Raw genomic sequence first — 20,060 nt, forward strand, 5'->3', positions numbered from 1 at the left:
CTCATAAACTCTACAGATTTCTAGTATGTTTGATTGTGTCATTTGCAACAGACTTAGCAAATCCTCCCGCTCCTTGGAGCCCCACTGAAGTGGGTTTAATGCTGCTGAGGATCTGAGCCTGAGGATGATTTGCTTAATCATTCCATCTGATGATGGGCAGCAAATGTGTTCTACACATTTTTTGTATAAACAGCAGCCCAAGGCAGCGGGGACTCCACCAGTCAGGCTGTTCCTCTAAAACACGGGATTTAGCCAAGCTTCTGTCACAGACCAGCAGAGAAACCTGAGGTAAATGTAGACAAGCTTAATTACTGGCTTTAGAAGACAGCAATCAATTAGTTGTACATTCATAAGGAAAAAAATGCTAGATGGTGGGATGGCATTTATCTTTGAAATCTTTGAAATTAAATCTGTGCACAATTTGAACAGCCTAAATACCCAATTTTAAGAAGTGAAACTTCAACTCCATGAAGTCAACTATTTCTGTAGCACTTTATTAATCCAACCAGATGGATTTGATGCGCCTTACCTGTAGAACTACTTACCTCATCACACATCAAAGTAATAGGAACAAGAACTGTCTTAATAGATCAACCTCTGCTAAGAGTGATGGTAAATAAGCCATATTTTAATGTGTTACAAAAGGAAATAGCCAGCCTGCCTCCGCAGACGCTCAGGTTTGACAAGGATCTCTCTCAGCTCAATGAAACAGCTTTTCACCTTCCTCTTTGTTGTGTAACACAAGCACCGCTGTGCACGCCGGGGCTGCATGTGGCACGCGGTGCAGAGCAATGTCCTCCGACACCCCGCGGCTGCTGACTCGCGCCCTCAGGGCTGCCTGCACCTCCCTGCAACGATGCACAAAATACGGTCACGACTGTTGCTTCAGTGACGACCAGAAGACGTGAGGACAAGAAACTGAGCAAGAATATCAGTGTCGATCTTTGAGCTAAAGCAAAAAGCAAAAGTGGGTGGGTTTTTTTTAATTTGCCAGATATTCTTTTAATGACAAATATAAAAAGGCTGAAAACATCTCATTCTGACTGCCTTAAAAAAAAAAAAAGAAACAAATGGTCTGTTTTTATAATTACAAATACTGTGTAAGACAATACCTTCTTTGTACTGCAAAACCAACAAACACAAGAATGCAATCAAGTTTCTAAGCATCTCTAAATTTGAAATGTGATTTTTTTTTTTTTTAATTTGGAAAATTCTTAATAATTGTTCATTTTTGTTAGGAGATAACTCAAAGTACAACAACATCTCGAGCTGTTTTTAAAGGAGCTTTCTTTCCTGATACATCTCTGAACACAGGTACTCCTCTCGAGTTCAGTACATTCACAAAGCAGCTCAATTAAGAACAGTATCACCAATGAACTGACTACTGGAAGGAGACTAAATTTACCAAACATACAGAAATAGAAGTTTTACCATAGCAATTATGCATATCAAAAGATGACACCTGCAATGAGTTTTAAAAAGATACAAAAGAGAGAAAAACCTGAATTACAGAAAAGAAAGTCATATTTATTTAATGAAAAACTAGAAGTTAATAAAAATTAGCAAATACACAAAAAATATACACAAACAGCAGCAATACTATGTAGTGACTTACAAAGGGGGCGGGGAGGAGGGGAAGCAGCGGCCGGACAGACCGCTCAGCATGGCTTGTCAGTCAAGGGGAGGAAAAAACACAAACGGAAACACGAAACAGTATCCTCGTCAACAGTACAATCAATCTACAAACGAGTTTTTAGAATTATTTTACAACATGTCCTGTAGAATTGATTCTTAATACAAAAGATGTCCATTTCGGGTGTATATATATTTTCAGTGGTTTACTGTGGACTTATTTTAAATATATTAGTGTTACTACATGCAACTGCTTCCTGTACTTTACCAGCCTCTCCTTTTATTTACCTTCATTTACGTCTACCCTCCATCTACCCAATAACTTGACAGTCAAAGATGGTTACCCTAGTTCAGCTAAATTAAATTCAACCTTTTTCAACACTGGCCTGAAGGGGTTCGATTGCCATTTCAACACATGGATATAGTTACGTTGATGCCTAAATTGCCGTTTTCTGCAAAGAGCTGTGCGATGCTGGTGTCAAAGACTAGGCAGTCACTATTCATGATGGCTGTCGCGATTCCCTCGTGAATGGAGCGAGGAGTCGCCTCCCAAGTCAGTCGCCGCCTGTGACCGTTCAGCTCGAGCCGATACGCAAAGTTTTCCGCTTGCTTGCGGGTTCCTATCAGCTGTACGATCGCAAAGAACTGCTGGTGACCATCATACTTCTCCTGTTTCTCCAATACTAACATGAAATGAAAGCCAAAACAAGACTGCATCATAACCCAGTCAACAGCACCAGGGAGGTTAATGTCTGTGGCAAGGAACACGATGTCTTCTCCCTGCAGCGTGGTGATGGACTTGTGCTGATGCATCAGGTGCGGCATCACGGCATCCAGGGAGCCCTGCCATTTACACGAGGCACCGGGGCACGGGCAGGAGTAAGGCCTGAACTCGCACAGCTCCTCATGGTCTGCTTTTTCCGTGTGCGGCAAAGTTATCTCGCAGCCGGACGAGGCGTATTTACATGGGAATAGTACAGAATTGGCAACTTTCTCCATGGCCAGGTTGCGGATGGAGCCCAGCGGGCCACGGCAAGTCGGGCAGCACGTAAGTTTGGGGCGACAGTTGCTACAGACGAGGTGGCCGCTCTGACACTGCAGGATGGGCGGCAGCACATAGTCAAAGCACACGGGGCACTCGAAGAGGCTCGCCAGGTCATTGTTGGAGGCGGTGGTGCCGGTCAGCGCGGGCACCCGCTGCGACGGCGTGCACTTGGACGTACCCGTGGGCAGCGCGGTCGCCGTCTGACGGCTCATCTCTGCAACACAGGACACAAGGACAGTGAGGGGCTCAACCAATCGTATGTTCCTCCGCATGCAGTATTTGATTTACAAAGGAGCTTCCAAATAAAATAGATACAGACAGAAGCAAAAAAACACAGGTAATTCAAATTGTGGATATATTACATGTGGAACATCAGTTGTGCCACATCCAATACAGACACTTGTACAACATGCAAACCTAACAGGTGAAGAGGTTCTGCTAATCATTCTAAAGGGGAATTCACCTATTGGAAGCTGCAAGTGAGAGAAGATACGCTAAAAATGTAACTGAAATCCTTAAAGGTCTTTGTTGCTGTTGTTTTGAGGTGTTTTAAATACTGCATTTATGAAATACTCCACCCACACCCCTCGTGTGTAACAACTGGGAGCGCTACAGAACAGTTTGAAGGCTGCATTTAAAGTTGCTGTGTATTTAGTGAGATGAGAAACTAGCTGTTTTTAATGAAAAACTAAACTTTCAGATGTGACCATCTCAGTAGTCATGTTGACTGTATACTGTGGGGGGCTTTCCAACCCCAACCATGCCCTGATTCTGTGATTGTTTCTAAAAACTGACAAACAGCAGAGAGGGAAAACACAGCTAAGAAGATTCCTGCGCTGCTTCTTTTCCCTGGATAGGATAGTGACTCTACATTTTCATTATTCTGTTACTAAGGCCTGTAGTTTGCAAAGCTCATCGTTGCTTCAGCTTCATGAACTAAACCATTTGTGAAGATACCACTAAGAAAAACAAAGCAATTATTTTACTGAATTTCCCAAATCAGACAAGAAATTCAAATGATCGAAAGTGAGAATCTGAACATGTCAGTCCTCAAACACTCCCAGTAACTCGACAAGATGCTCCTGACGAAGTTTTGCGGCCAGTGGAGTTCACACTGACTTTCTCTCCAATGTCTGCAGACAAAAGGGAACACCTGTCCGACCCAACCACTTGCTCAACCATTCAACAGATGCTGCACTTTTTCCTGCACCCCCTTTGTGCAAGAGAAACTACTAGTACTACCAGAAAAAACAAACACTCCACTTTGAAAAAATAAACCTTATCTCTGCAGTTCAGTAAGACACTATCCAAAATTGGCTTCCGTTACACAGTAAAGTTCTCCAGTGCTCCTCTCCAAGTACACCAGCTCTGTCACATATGTATAACGCTCTCAAAATAAACCTCATCTTTAATCTCCTTGCTATTTGACATGCGAATATTCGGCCATAGGCAAGCTTCCCATATTTAGCATCATTTCACCACAAATTCACTCATCGTTGGTGCCTCAAAGCAGCACGCTGTGCTTGTGCAGGACATGCACTGCGCGAAGCACTGAGCCAGGGAACAATGGGATTCCAAGATGAAAAATAACTTATCTCTTGACATAAAAACTAATCACAGACAGGCAATTTCAAATCCTTCTACAGAAGCACCTATTCCCAGCCCAGAGCTAGAAAAACACGTGTGTCTAAGATTCAGTATTCAGTCACCGATGCTGTGAGTCTCACATGCCCGGTAACAGCGTCATCTCATCCCAGACGGACTAGAAATGTCCAGTTCTCACCTTAGGAAAAAACAAACAAAAACCCAAACATACAGTGGTTTTAAACACTGAGCCTTACTCATACCATGAAGATATGACAGGAATGTTTGTATCTTTTGGCCTTATTTTCCCGCTTTCCAGCTTAGATGAGAAGTTGAAGGCATGTGTGACAAATGAAACACGTGTTCGGGGAAGTGATCCGCAGTGATCCACAGCGCCTCGTTGTGAGGAGATCTGAACGATACGGCCACTCTGCCAAGCAAGCACTGCCCTGTGTTTCCCCAGCACCCGTGGGTGGGAGGCTCACCATGACACAATGCAGTTCTATGCTCTAGAACTAATTACACAGAGAATAATTGTACATGGGAGAACAAATTCTGATCCCACTGTTGGCTTAGAATTAGTTTAGCAATCCTGGACATATTCATATGTAAATTTCTAAAAGCGTTTCCCTTCAGATGTTGTAAACACACACATTTTGGACAAGTTTGTGTGTGCTCCATCCTACCAGAGGGATGGCAGGTAACCGCAGACAGCGCCAGTGACACCCTCTGTGGGAGCAGCTCCCAGCAGCCCCACCAGCTCTGCTCTAATTACCCCTCAGAGCCTTTTAACAGCGAAATTAAGCAACCTACAACCTCTGCAGAAGTTCTTATATGCTTCCCATTCCAGCTCTGTGAGCTACAGACAGGAGATCACGGATCCAGGGAATGGAAATGGGAACCTGCCAACCAAACCATCCCGATCAGCATGCAAGGAACAAACTGGATAAAGCTATGAACTGTAATTACCAAGCCTAAGTCTGCTCGAAGCCTACGCTTTCATCACTAATGTTAACATGAGGATGACTAATAAATACGTCATGATGGAAAAGTCGAAGAGGTCCATTTTTTATAGCTATCTTAAAAAAATACAAATCAATCCAAGGTAACAATGTAATACATTGAACCCACCCAACTATCAAAACCAGGCAATTACAAAACAAGTAAAAACAACCACAGAACTGGAAATAAAGTTTAAAGATATTTTCAGTTACAAAATCCTTACTACACAGTTATTATTATTATGCTATCTTTGTTCACACAGACTGAGGACGACTCTCAAAACAACAGTGACAAATGTACACTACGTGTCACATTCAAAAGCATTAATTCCTACAACACAAATTACTCAAAAGATCGTGCAAATTTGAAAAAAACTAACCAAGAGAAGGGGAAAATTTAAGATTTGCTTGTTGTAGATCAAGAAAAGCTCTGTCCTTGATGGTATCAGAACGCACCGACCTGTTGATGAAACCGTTCCCAAGGCCATTCTGAGGGAGGGCCATGGGGATCCGCCAGCCCGGCTCAGCCCGTACCTGTCCCCCGGCAGGTGTCACCCCCCCGCACGCAGGCCTGCAGGACGCCCCGCCAGGCAGACCTGCCCGCCATCGGCAGCCCCATCGGCAGCCCGGGCGGTCATGGCGGGCCCGCTGGAGGAGTCCCCGCGGTTCCCCGCGCTTTGCTGGTACCGCTTGGAGCCTGACCCCCCCATTTACTGCCGCACACAGGCCCCGGCGCCCCAAGATGGTTCCCGAGCTTCCCCCGCCAGGCCAGGCCGGTCCGGGCCGCGCTGGCTCCTCCGGCCCCGCCCCCCACGCCCCAGCCATTGGTTGCCCCGCTAGCCCCGCCCCCGCTAGCCCCGTCCCCCGCCCCAGCCATTGGCTGTCCCCGCCCTGCCGCTGCCTGGCCCGCGGGGGCGCGCAGGGGCGGGCGCGGCCACGGGCACCGGACGGGCGGGAGGGGCCGGGCTGGGCCTGCAGCGCCCGCAGCGCCGGGACGGAACCGGGGACCTGCCCCCCCGTGTCCGTACGCACAGCTCCCGCACAGCCCGAGGGACAGCGGCCTGGGATCACACGTGTCACTACTTGTGCTTCTTCACATACTGATCTGATCATCTTCCCTAAGCAGTGGTTTTTAAAATCTACAGATTCCATTCAAAACTCTTCTAAAACACAAATTCCACTGCTCGTTCCTGTTATTTCAAGGATGCTGCTCGAATTAGCACTTTCCACTGCGGGTCTCTACAGTACCCACCCAACAGGAATTTTTTCCATTTATATAAAGATTATTCAATCACGCAAAAGCACAATAACCTCAAGGAAAAGGCAAGAGCAACAGATTTGTAACAATGTGGCATATCTGAATATCCACATGGGCTATTACAAGAATTAGAACAGTTTAAGGATAAAGGAGTTGGAAACCAAGTCAGCCTGCTTGTGTGATGTACACGCTGGGCTCAGCAAGGCTTGGGCATTATGGAATAGAGGTGTAATGATGATAAGGTCATAGAAGTACACATTTCAGTGGAGGGAACAGAAGAAAACACTGCAATAAATAGTTCCGGTTGCATAAAAAGTAAGGCCACTGTATCTGAGCAAATAAAATTACCTCTAAAAAGGCACTCTTATTATTTGAGCAAGTTGTGTTAAAGGAAGACTGCAGAAGTTTGTATCAGTGAGAATGGGAAGACACAATCAATTCACTGTTTGAAGTGCTCAGCCGAGGCACTTCGCCAAAACCCTCACTCGTATCAAACACAGCACACTTGGGTTTGACACTTTAATTTGTTTTTGAGAGAGTAACTGAATATTAGTTTTGGGAAAAAAACCACAAAACTTCTGCATAGTCATCTTAATGGCTGGAAGGGGAAAAACATGTCACTATACAATGCTGAAGAGTGATGCAAGGACAGAGAAAATGCCTTATCACAATGTCTGGACGTGATGCAATAACATCTTTTTCAAACACATTTCAGAACTCACTGAACTCAGCTACTTCCATTCAAAATGCACTCTTCATGTATTACAGCCAGCAACAAAGTCATACAAAAATCCTTCAACTTTTTCAATGGTACAATCATGTTAAATAATGAGACTTTTTAAAAACCAGAGCACTGGAGACTAGAGCATTTTCAAAGCTGGAAACAATACTGACTGGTTGCTTTTTTCAAGATGCAATAAAAGCCAAAGAACTTCAAAACTCAAAAGCTAAATGAACTGTTGAAAATACTCATCAAAAGGTGTAAATAAGAACTTTTCAAAAAAATAGACACAGAAAGATCAACCAATATCATCAGTTATTTGTACGATTAATATTGATAACTTCTGTATATTATAAACAGTAAACTGAAGAGTCACCAATATTTCTTTGGCAGCAGAAGGAAGGTTCCATTAATACAACAGAAAAAAAGAAACGTGTGTATAAATAAAAAAGCAAGAAAGGGGCACGTACACATATCCAAGTATCCATGAAGTACAGAATATTGTGCACACAAAACTTCAAGTGTTACTGAAGCAAAAGTCTCAAGTGAATGTTATCTTGAGAATGAAGGTAATTAAACAGCACACTTTGTTCTGATCAAAAAGTGGAACCAGTCTATTTTAAGTAGGGAACTTTCTTGCATTTTTTAAAGTAGTATTAGGTTAATTTTATATTAAGAATTCTTAGGATACCGTATTTTTGCACCACAGCCACTCAATTCTGAAGCTTTGAACTGCTGAGGGCAACATCTCTAGCACAACGAAGCCAGATTTTAAACTACGCATACTTAATATTTCTGAAAATAATTTTCCAAGGAATCTACCTTTCCTCTGTCTCCTCTGGCACTCTGAATTGTTCATGTACAGCAAAACAGAAGGCAAAAACGGTCTAAGCAGGCTCCAGCCAAAATATTATGTATTGCCCTCACCACCACACTTGAGCAATCCAACACATGCAACAAGAGCATTATGCACAAGCGTCCCAGAGAATAGCTTGTGAATATATTTTTTAATTCATCTTTTGATTTTCTATTTAAATTGTAAAAGATATGTCAGGCTCAAGGCTTTCCATTCTGAAGTCTATCAATGTGTGTCTCGCAGCTCTCGGGAGATGTTGGACACAAAGGCCTGGCCGGTGAACACCAGCCCCTGCGCCCACTGCTCAACTCCCACAACACAGTTCATTATATACATTATTAACCAACTACCTAGCACCTGTTAGCCTCTATACACTCTGGTTTTGATTCATTAATTGTGATTTTTTTCAACACACTGTTGTCTTTAATGTCCCTCAACTACACGCTATGTGTTATTTCACACACCTCGGGGCTTCTCTTTTATGATATCATAACCAAAAGCCAGAGCAATCCAATGTAACACAATACTATAAAACAAGACCAAAAAAATTTTACAAAATTGAGGCAAGTGTCATGATGATTTCCTTTCCCAAAATGTCATCTGTCCAGTTCATCTCCTTTTCATACCAAATGACCACAATTTCCAGCACCTTGTAGTGACCCGGCCCACCTGAAATTGCAGGCAGTTTTTCTTCTTGCACCTCAAGACATTCCCTACTAACCCCTCTATATCCAATCATCAGGAACGGAAATCCCACTGGATGTATATAATCACGCAGTGAGCCACCAGCCACCAACACCCTACGTTTCTGACGCTATCACACGTTATCTCGGACAGCGCACGATGAGCAGTTGAGTCATTGCTCGTGGGCAGTCCAGAGCTCCTCCACATTCAGCACCTGCTCTGTGGCACACGCAGATACCAACAGCACCGCGTCAACACAAACACTGTCATTATGCCCATCAAATGACGGTGACCTGTTTCTAATCCAACACAAAAACCTGAGCCTCGGCTGGGGCTGTTTGACTCCCGCCTCATCACTATCATTAACTATTTCTCCTGTCTACCTATGCCGGAATATTAAATATCAACCCAGAAGGTTTTTTTTTTCCAGCTATCAAAGATTTTCTTTCCAACAACTTTATAACATAAAATTAAGAAGGAACAGTGTCATGTAGAAGATACACAACATGAAATCATATTAGCAAGCAACTACTACCATGGTAGCATTAATTTTTAAATGCAACAAAGAATCCATTTTAAAAAGGGAATAACCCGTGCTCTAGCCAACCAGAATCTTCCATATTCTAGATAATCAAAATCTGAGCTAGCATGGAATATCAGAGACTATACTACTGTGATACTCCAGTCTTGCAAAGAAAGACAAGCTGCGCAACAAAGCTCGGAGAAAAAAACCAGCTAACTGGTAAATGCCCAAATTTCATTCTAGAATTGAAAACTAGAAACGTCTGATCAATAGCAAAACCTGAGTTTGGACCACTCATTGTGTCGTGTATGATCACAGAACACCCCAGTTTTCACATGTCTTGTAAGTAGCAATAAATAAGAAAGCAGGTTGCTTTGTAAATTCGGCCCCATCAACAAATTATAGAGCAAAACAGGATGTTTATCTCCGCCAGCTTTTGAGGTTGAGTGGTGAGGAAGTAGGACAGAAAGCAAAAGCTAAGGGAACTATAAAGGAAATTCCTGAAAATTCAAGCTATACGAAAACTAACATATTGAATGGCAGTGCTAGAAAACGAAAATGCAGCAATACATGAAATAAGTTGGTATAAGTAACAATAGCAAAAATTATTTATATTGGGTTATCTATTGTAATAAAAGTTAAGCTGCAAACTTGTGAAACAACTGTTTCAATTACAGGTAGTTAAAAATACGGACAAAAATAAATTCTTTAAATACAAAGCAAACCCAAACACTTGCATTAAAAAGATCATGGGTCAATCCCAAATTGGACATGACTATATTTTTCCTTCTTAAAAACATGCAAATAACTTATCTCAGTGCCCCTGCCGAATCCCACCTCCTGGAGAGGCGCGAAGGCGGTGCCACAGAACCCACTGCACAGCCCGGCACCTGAGCGGCTTCTGCCACTAAAGTCACCTCTTGATGTGTGTCCCCAGTGCGGCTTGGACTCCTGAACCCCCAGCGTGCACACACATGGAACCTACAGCACAATAAATTATGGCAGGAACTCCCAGCTGTCCTGCGCTCACCCTCTCAGACACCAGACTCAAGGCACCTTTCGCTGTAGTTTGAGCACAGTGATAAAGCAGAAGTACAAGTTTCAAAACAAAGATGGCAGAAACCACAGAATCTAACAAAACAAAGAAAAACTTCATATGAAAGTACAGGCAACTGTACTTTGTACTCTGTGCAAACAATAACAGGGACTACTGTTTGTATTTTATTTTTCAGTAATATCTCATTTCCTTTCACCGTGCACAGAGCGCACTGAGCTGCATCAGGATGATCTTCCAACAGTAATTTCTATAAACACCGGCAGACATTTACCTCTTACCAGACATAGCATGCTGCAATAAAAAGTAAGGCAGGCACACAGGAGGATCAGCTACAAACTGAATTAGTAATAGCACTAGGAAAAAAAGCTGGTTATTTTTCATGCTGTAACATATACAACCATTCAGAAGTATCTGAAGCAGGAAGCACTTAATTCTGTTCTACAAGATACCATAGATGGGCTCTGCATACAGTTATGCTCCATTAGTAAAGAAAGCCCTGTGTAAATGTTGACAGCAAATCCTACCGGCTGTATGATCTGGGGGCTGTGTCTCTGCCCTGGCTCTGCTTTCACAAGCCCGGTGTTGCTCCTGCATACTGTAACTGCCGCACGATGTTGCATCACCGCGCGGTGTCTGCGGCAGCGCAGGGTGTGCCGTGAAGCGCCTACCTTGGCTCCAGCGGGCTCCGCTCCAACACCTGCACTGCCATGCACCTCCACGTTCAAAGGCTTTTCTGCGATAACTCTTCCAATTCAAATTCCAGACCCGTTTTACACTCAATATTTTTTCCTGTATAACTAAACAGCACTAGGGAGCAGAGCACCAAAATAACCGGAGTTGATCAAGGAGGATCTGGCCTATAAAAGAGACTCATCACCACACAGAAAGCAGCTCTGTAGGAGGCAGCGGCACAGGATTACATATGCTGCCTATTTTTATAAAGATCTCTCCATCTTGTGCATTGCTTGGGTTCGTACGTATTTCCACCTCAAATAATGATTTATTCTTTGCTCGGTGTTCCTGGAAGCAGCGCTGCTGACAGCGCAGCCCTGTGAAGAATGGCAACCTGACCTGCGGAGGGTGAGAGAACACGGAGGGAGGGCCCAGAGAGCTGAGATTCCAGGGTACAGATCCCGAGGTATGTCAGACACGAAACCTGCACATCAGCACATTCAGCACCGCACGGCATGGAGCGGTGACACCGCAGGCCTCCCTTTGAACCCACCAGAAACTGCTCATTTTTCAGAACTTCTCATACTAACCTACACAGAATCTTTATCACGCACACATAATGCAAAGAGAATAAAACGCACAACATTTTAAATTCAGACCATCAACAAATTATAAAGCAAAATAGGATGTTTAAAAATTGACATTCCTACATATTGGAAGTAATATTTTCCTTCTATGGATACCTAATTCAAAAGGAAGCCTAGGGAAATCTAAAATGGGACATAGGCTTTTGTATTTTGTTGATATGTAGAAAATAAGAGCACTGGAATTATTTGCATTGTAATCAATATACAATCTTAGTAAAAGAAGTGCGAAAACACAGTGGCATTTTCACAGTTCTGATGGTTCCAAACTTTCAGTACTTAATTTCTTTCAGTTCTCATCTTCTAATGTCTTTTATTTCTAGCATCCACACTTTGAAGTACATGTGCCTCCATTCAAACCCATACGGTTAAGTGACTTCATTTCTAGCCACTCATCAGTTCTGAATCAACTATTCCTGTAGTTTCTATAGTATTGTTGCACAAGCATTCAACTGCCACTATTACAAATATTTTTTTTTCTGAATTGTTATTAGAATGTAACTCAAATTCTCAAATTTGGCTACTGACAAGTCTACCATGGCCGCACTCCCGCACAGAGCAACGGCACTGGTGCTTTCCAGGAAAACATCGCTTTGAAAATGTGGCTTTATCTCACAAATACGAGCAGTTTTCCAGCAAGTATTATCAACCTGAGGCAGAGCAAACAGAAAGGAGTTGAACTGCTGACTCCACAGACCACCATGTTACACGAACAACTGAGCATTCTTTGAAACCTTGGGGAAAAAAAAGGTTAGTGGTCTGTAACACGGGAGACCTGGATTTGGTTCCTGCTCGGTCACAAGTCTCTGAGTCACCACAGACAAGCACTTCCCTGCCTTTTGCAGGTTTTAAAATACCATCGGTAGCTGTGAGTCTCAGACATTAATGCAAAAGGGAAGGAATTAACTTGATAAGGACACCAAATTAACTCTGTGGACCCTATTCAAATTTACTTCAGGTTCGTAATAACTAAATATCATTATCCACTAAAAGACACTCTATTAAATTATTTAACATCTTGGTTTTTACAGTCAGCAATAGTCTTCAATCCCTGTTTACTTCCCAGCCCCTGCTCACATACGGTAACTGCCCTCTGTTCATTCCAGTGGATATCAAAGACACAAATTAGGCAACACCCTTCTCACTAATTCTGTTGTATCTAATCTGAAGGTCTCCTTCTGAGACAACAACTCCATACTGACATTTTGTGGAAAGCAAATAAAGGAAGCTTTCTTTGAGGGACCCTTGTATTGCCAAAAGAATTCTCTCAGATTTCTCTGTGCAGATTCGACTCCCCAGCTTTTGAAGCAAGTGATTACAATGCGGCAGAAAAAGAGCTCCTGGGCAAGAGAATGATATTTTATTGCCATTAAATTCTGATCAGGTATGTCTCAAATACTAAGTAAAACGCACTCACTATGTCACTTATTTGTGTTGCTTAGGAAGTGCTTCATGGCATACAAAATTAAAACTCAACCATTTTCGCTCTGAAGTCAGGCCTGAGTCTGCATCAGAAAACAGAACACAATGTATTAGAAATGGTTTAGAAATGAGAGAAGATGTATCTTCCTGCTACTTCACACTTTCTTGATCAGCACTTTCTAAATTCAACATCTATCACTGCGTCCTTCTCTGCAAAATATTGTCCTATCTTCTGTTACGTGCTTAAATCAAAACTTGAGTCTATGTTGTGGTGCTGAATCTTGAACATCAAATCCTAACAATGAACAGCTATCTAGAGCAAAACTGTAAACCTCCAGTACTTTTTAGCCTTTCTCTTTTACAGGAATGTTACAAAAAGATATGAGGTTGGAAGATCTAGCATTCAAAAATTAGGAAATAAAAAATTTCAAGTTTCACAGGCAACCCTAAGTCTACTTCTTCATAACCATATTAAGGAACGGCCTTCATGAAATGATCTTTTTCCCCACACTCACCTCCTTTAGTAGTTGAGCACCTGTACATCCATGGAAGAATTACGATTGCACAAGGAACAACTTTTCCTTAAATGGAACACCTGATTTTAAAGTAAAGCTCTTTAGGGTAGCAGCTGATTTTAATTCACGTAAAAATGCTCTTAAAATTCCTGCTTTACAGGTGCTGTTTTAGAAGAATCTCCATCTCAACTTCTGTTACGGAATGCACACTTTTTATTTGTAAAATCTCCTTTCTAATGACTATACTTGACCTAGCAAAAAGCCAGACTAAAATTTAATAGTACACCATCAACACCTGCCAGCCAATTTATTCCCTAGCCACACCTGTGCAACCAGTCTTCAAAATTACATCCTTAATGGACTTGCATAATCACACAGATATCGGCCATGGAGAGATGAACCCCACACAAATTAACTCGCAACCGCCTTGACACCTCCATGCACAAAAAAGGGGGAAAAATCCCTGTGAATGAGTCATTTTGTGACTCTAATGCTTTTATGTACATATTACACATATATAGTTCAAAACAAAGTCATTCGGATATCAAAATATTAGTTGAGCAGAGCATTTTGACAGCTTTTACAAGAAGACAAAGGCACAGCCACATAAGAAGGAAAGATATAAGACTTATGGCTCATATATAGGCAAAAGTGAACAAGTTGATCTGAATTTAAAAACTAGTCCGAGTTAAACATGAGAAGCTTGTCTTGTACAGCTTCAAGTAGGGTTATACATGTGTCAACACACAAACACATATCAAAATATGTTTCAAATATGATTAACATTAGGTTAACTTAATAGGATTAATATATCTGCTCATAAGACTGTAGTAAATTCTGAGTCCTATCAAAAAATTGTCAGGAAGTATGAAATTTAAAAAAAAAAAATAATCACAGAGTCCATTTTCACAGATCTGAGGACAGGATTCAGGTTTTGGTGCTAAGCTGATACAGAGAGGTACAGTCATTAGTTTTCAAAGAGAAGTTGCAACATTGCATGGTTTAGGGTTCTTAACTACTTTAATAGCACTTTTAAGAACCGGCTAGTTACAGGATTTTTAATGAGCTTTCAGATCCCATTGCAAACAGCTGAGGAAAATGGTTCATCTGTAGCACAAAGCACGGCCTAGCAGACAGAGGCTCCAGGACTCCAGTCACACACACGGTGCCCGTGCAATCCCACCATTTCTACAGCTACCAACAGCAACCTGCCACCAAACGCACGAGTCCTCCTTCTCTCTCAGGTCACGGACTCAGCCAGATCAGCCTCGCACAACTATTACATGCGAGTGCCCACAGCAGAAGACACCAAACACAGCGGGCACCACAGGACGAGCCCGTTCTGCCCCAGCAGTTACAGCGGTGACATCTGCAGCGAGCTGCTCTGGAAACCGGGCAGTAGTTACCCAGGTGGTGAGTTTTCAACTAAGCTCGGGGTTAAAACTGGCCCGTTTCACATTCAGGGTGGTCATAGCAATGCTGTGAGTTACCACTGAGCAGAAACTCTTTACCTGCTGCAGAACTACAGCTCCTGCAGTCCTACAGCTTCTACTATTCTTTCCCAAAACCAATGTGTTAACAGCAACTAACCACATACTTTAGAACTAACGCAGACTTCTAGAAAAATCATAGGAAAAATGTAACTTTGAAAACCCACTTCAAACTAGTAGCTACACCACATTTCAGTATAAAGCAACGTGTACTAAGACTTATAAAACAGAACTTAGAAACCTCATGTTTGAGTTGTCATCCCCTTGCAAGAAACAGAAAACACAGAACCCTCGCTCAGGAAAGATCTCTAGTAGAGAATAAACAGAAAACACAAAGATAAGCCTTTTAATACACCTAAATTTTTAAGCTCTAGCAATATTTACGTAAAGGAATTTATTTCCAAGCTTCCCTTCCTCTAATTTAACACTAAATTGTTTTAAAATGCTCCTACTCCAGTTAAAGCCTTTTCAGCCTTTTGACAACCTGTACATTAGCAAAATTTAACATACAATTTTCCTTCATATATAGTTTTCATTTGACATATTTCATCTGAACACATATTTGAAAAGAACTCTTTAAAAGCGTGGCATTCTAAATGCTCCTCCTTGACAGCATTCAAAGAAACAAACACTGAGAAGCCACCGTGGTCTTTCTCAAAGACTAAATGAATTTTTGCTCGATTTAGCACTACATGCAAGAACTGCAGGAAATAACTTTAAAATATTAACTTAAAGACATCATGCCACACAAACCAAAGTTCAAAGAACTGCTGCTTCACTTTACAGGAGCTGATGAGTAATTCTTTAGGCAGCAGAAGTTATCACTACGCTCTCCTTATTTTAATTCATGTTTCAGCAATGTCATCAACTGTTACAAGAAAAGATACAAACCTGTTTCTAGATAAGGCAAACAAAAAAGGAAATGGTCAACAACAATGGCCTGTAGATGAATTTGTTGCTCTTTTAAAACTGATTTCACTGTACGAATATATCCACAGTAAGCTATAAAAATGCATTTCCACATGGAAAAGGACAAATACCATAATAATATTTTCCTTCCCCACTGAAAACGCCGCCAACCTCAGGTTCCGTATGCAGTTTCTACAAGGAGAAACAAGCCAAAATCAGAAGTGCACCATTTGGTTAACTATCATTATCTAGCACTTTATCTGATTAAAGTACTGCAGGATTAGTAACCAAATCTCTCATTACTCCTGTGATAACACAAAGAATCACCCTTTTATAGATTGACTCAAACAGGCTATATTGAAAAATATATTTAAAACTATATTTAAAGTAGTTGTCCTGGACATTACAGAAACATAGTGTGCAGTCTGGATTAGAACTATAAAGCATACACATATATGAAGTGTGGCATAAAACAGAAGAGTACTAATGGGGCATTAATCTTTACCTAGTAAACAGCTAAACACACTATGGCATGGTATAAAACAACTCCAGGTCAATGACTTGGGAAGATTTTTGTTGCATACAGTTAAGCACTAACAGGAAAAATGGAGGGAAATCTGCAGTGACATCTCACAGTAACACCACCATATTTACAAGTATTTCTCCATTTCTAGCTCATGATGTGATACTGTCCACAGAAAACATTACACCCAAATTGCATTTTACCGTGACATGGTACATTTAAGACAAGAACAGTACATACACTTTGAAAAAGAATAAACTGCCTACAACGAATTCTCTTATTAATGAAACAAAACATCTTATTAAGATGTTTCTACCTGTGGTGTATTTCTGTTAGAGTCAAAATGGTTTTACAGCTGACTATTTCATTCCCAACTAATTTTCACTTAATGCTGATTTTCCTTCAAAAATCAAAGCAAAGGAAAAAAAAAAGTAAAATCAAACTCCTGCATTTATGATATTTGTGACGTTTTAGACTGTAAACTTCAGAGAAGGGATCCTAAGGTTTGGGCCCTCTGTGATGGCTGAGATGAGCCAGGCTTGCCAGTGTGTCACTGCAGCAGGTGGCACTTGGCAGCACCGCCGAGGGCTCAGGTAACTACAGTCAGCAGCTGCAAACACAGTTTTCACTTGGGCTTTCTGCAGAGTGGGTGCACGCATCAGAACTGAGTTCCTTATTCCTTATAAGGAACCGAGTTCCTTATTCCACAGGAATTTCAGACACCACGGATTTACCTTGACTATTCTGCTTCAGCTTAGCTCCTTGAAATGCAGCAACCATTAAAGCAAGACACGCCGATGATCTGTTTGGCAAAACTCAGTCCAGCTTTTAAAACTGACGGTTACAAGACTTCAAACACTGTTACAAGCAGAAAAATAAAGCAAAGGGATTCTAACTTATCAGAACATCATGCTTCTCATAAGAGTTGCACGTGTTGTTTTCCATAATGTTTCACGCGAAGATAAGCATTCATAGAACTGTTTTCAGACCTAAAATTGTTGCTTCTTGCGTGCACATGCCCAGGCTCGCCCCTCCTCCCTATTGGAGGCAGGTGTCTTTGGACATTTGAGCAGTATCTCTTTCTCAATTCACACCAAGCAGACAGCAGCAACTACACTCAAACCTAAGTATGGAAAGTACTTGCGTTATTTAAAATACTTGCTCTCCTTACCTCACACCTACTTAGCCAGAACCACTGAATTTCTGAGCTAACTCCTCCAGTACAGTCGAATTAGACTATCGCATTAAAACTTCACCAACAGAAATTATGAGTTAATGGACAAGATACTTGGTCATAGCATGCACTTTCAAGACATAAATGCTGACCATTTCATCTGTTTCAGAATTCTTGGGTCACAACAGATTTCTAACACTACACCACTGATGGATGACTCTTATCCTTGTGCCTTCCTGTATAATTTTTCACTTCTGTGAAAAGTGCTAAAGCTATTTCAGAATATTAGTTTCCATTGAAGTTAATGCAGTTATCATTTCTAGCACTCAATTTTTACACCAACGTTACAGTGTAAAACAAACAACAGAAGTGGAACTAATCGATTTATTCTTCAGATTCCTCAAAGTTATTTTCTACAACAGATGACTAGTCCTGAGATCCAAGTTTTATCCTAAAAGCCTCTGTATTAGTCCACCTGTATTCTAACACCTCAAATCTTCTCGAAGAGCAGCTTGAATAACTGAGGTTGAGCCGAGTCCTTTCTGCTTTGCTTGCCCTCTGGAATGCACCGTGCTCGCCCCAGAGTTCAGAAGGGAGATAAGCAGACAACTGAAACTATGTCCCACGTGTGGAATATCCCTCGTCCTTCAGGACCTGCTCCAATTAGCTACGAGCTTCCTCACATCCACTCATCTACCACGTTCAGAAAATCGAGTCACTTTATTTAGTACTTATTAGTATATGTGAACTGCTTATTAGAGGGAAAAGGCAGTTATTCAGCTCGACTGGTTGAAACAGAGACTGAGGAGAAAATATTCTATGTTTATGGTTACAAATAAAATGCGAGCTTAGAATAAAAGCACCGCCAGTTCACCACCGGAAAATAAACTTGGTTCTCCTGATAAACACTTAGGAGGCTTTGCCTTTCACTACAAACGCTATTGTTTAAACCCGTGGAGACGGGGAAGGCACGAAGGTCTCCGGGCTTTTAATTCTGCAGGGAACCCGCAGGATGAGCAAGAATCCCCCGCTCTTTGCTCTGACCGGATTAGAGCCGGCCAGCAGCGGCCTTCCCAGGGCATGTCACACACGGCCGACCCATTTACAACCTGTTTCCCGGGGCCGGGCCCGCTGCTGCAGCCGCCCCTCCCGCTGACCTTCTCCGGGCCCCGCTTCGCAGCACAAAGCGCCCGGCGCGGCCCGGCCCGAGCCCCACAAAGGGGCAGCCCCGCGGCGGGGCCTCCGCAGCAGCCGGGCCGGGCCGGGCCGGGCCGCGCCTCAGCCCGCCGCACAATAGCCCGGCCGCAGCGCTCGGAGCCGCCGCGGGGCCGCTTCCCTCCGCCCCTGGGGACGCGCAGGCCCGGCCGCGGAGGCGCAGGCCCCGCCGCGCCTCGCTCCTCAGGCCCGGCGGCGGCGCGGGGCCCGAGCGCCAGCAGGAAACCGGGCTAGGCCGCGCCGGGGCCTTGTCCCCGCTCTCCTCCGCGGCCCCGCGCCGGAGCCGGGCGGGGAGCCGGCCCCTCGGCGGCCGCTCGGCCTCCCCCCCCGCGGCGCGCTTACCTGCGGGCGCTGTGCCGGGCGGGACCCCGCTGAGGCGGCCTGGCTGCCCCGATCGCGCTGCGGCCCGACTGGCTGCGCCGCTCCCGCCGACACGCTCAGAGCCCGGCCCGGCCGCGCGCCGCCCGCCCGCCCGCCTCGCGCCGCCGCCGAGACGCCGCCGCGGGGCCGCGCCCGAGCAGCCCTGCCCGCCACGCGCGCTCCCGACGCGCGCGGCCGACAGCGCGCACGCGCACCCGGGCGGCGGCGCGCGGGCCGGGCTGCCCCGCCGGGGAACAAAGGGCGCGGGGACCCCGCGGAACCCGCCGCGCCCCGGACCCCCCGCGATCCCGAACGGGCCCGGGACGGCACCGGCAGGCAGCGAGCCCGCGGCACAGGCCGCAGCGCCGGCCCCTCGGCAAGGGGGCTCGTCTGCACACCCAGAGAGCCCCCGAAGTGGCCGTGCAGGGGCGTTCTGGTGACTTCAGGGACTGCACGGGAGGTTGCATTTAAATGTGAGAAGAAACTTGTTGGGGTGAGGGTGTCAGAGCCTGGCCCAGGCTGCCCAGGGGGTTGTGGAGTCTCCTTCTGTGCAGACATTCCAACCCGCCTGGACACCTTCCTGTGTAACCTCATCTGGGTGTTCCTGCTCCATGGGGGGATTGCACTGGATCAGCTTTCCAGGGCCCTGACACTCTGGGGTTCTAGGGTTCAGTGCTGCCCACAACCCAGACCCCTCCTGTAGTCAGGCCCGACACCCACCGTAACTTCCAGCCCACAAAGTCTATGAACACCGTGCTCACATGTGTTTGTCGGA

General features: G+C 44.0%; 1 protein-coding gene across 5 annotated transcripts; it reads right to left on the bottom strand.

The window, feature by feature from the left end:
- Positions 1 to 95: 95 nt before the first annotated feature.
- On the bottom strand, positions 96 to 19,392 carry SIAH1 (siah E3 ubiquitin protein ligase 1). Of its 5 annotated transcripts, none has more exons than XM_080351909.1 (2): positions 19,268 to 19,392; positions 96 to 2,891 (listed from the first exon to the last, which is right to left on the bottom strand). In XM_080351909.1, exon 2 carries the CDS (start codon positions 2,887 to 2,889, stop codon positions 2,041 to 2,043), a length of 849 nt encoding a protein of 282 aa, XP_080208035.1. In that variant the 5' UTR covers positions 2,890 to 2,891; positions 19,268 to 19,392; the 3' UTR covers positions 96 to 2,040. The 5 variants fall into 5 exon arrangements, with proteins under 5 accessions (XP_080208035.1, XP_080208036.1, XP_080208037.1 ...); XM_080351910.1 differs by lacking the exon at positions 19,268 to 19,392 and adding an exon at positions 18,820 to 18,868; XM_080351911.1 differs by lacking the exon at positions 19,268 to 19,392 and adding an exon at positions 16,145 to 16,172.
- Between the last annotated feature and the right edge of the window lie 668 nt (positions 19,393 to 20,060).

This window comes from Nesoenas mayeri, assembly GCF_963082525.1.
Source record: "Nesoenas mayeri genome assembly, chromosome: 12".
In the NCBI taxonomy this organism is placed as follows: Eukaryota; Metazoa; Chordata; class Aves; order Columbiformes; family Columbidae; genus Nesoenas; species Nesoenas mayeri.

Bases quoted from the DNA above. Each gene is read 5' to 3' on its own strand.
- SIAH1 (XM_080351909.1), bottom strand. From the start codon at position 2,889: ATGAGCCGTCAGACGGCGACCGCGCTGCCCACGGGTACGTCCAAGTGC.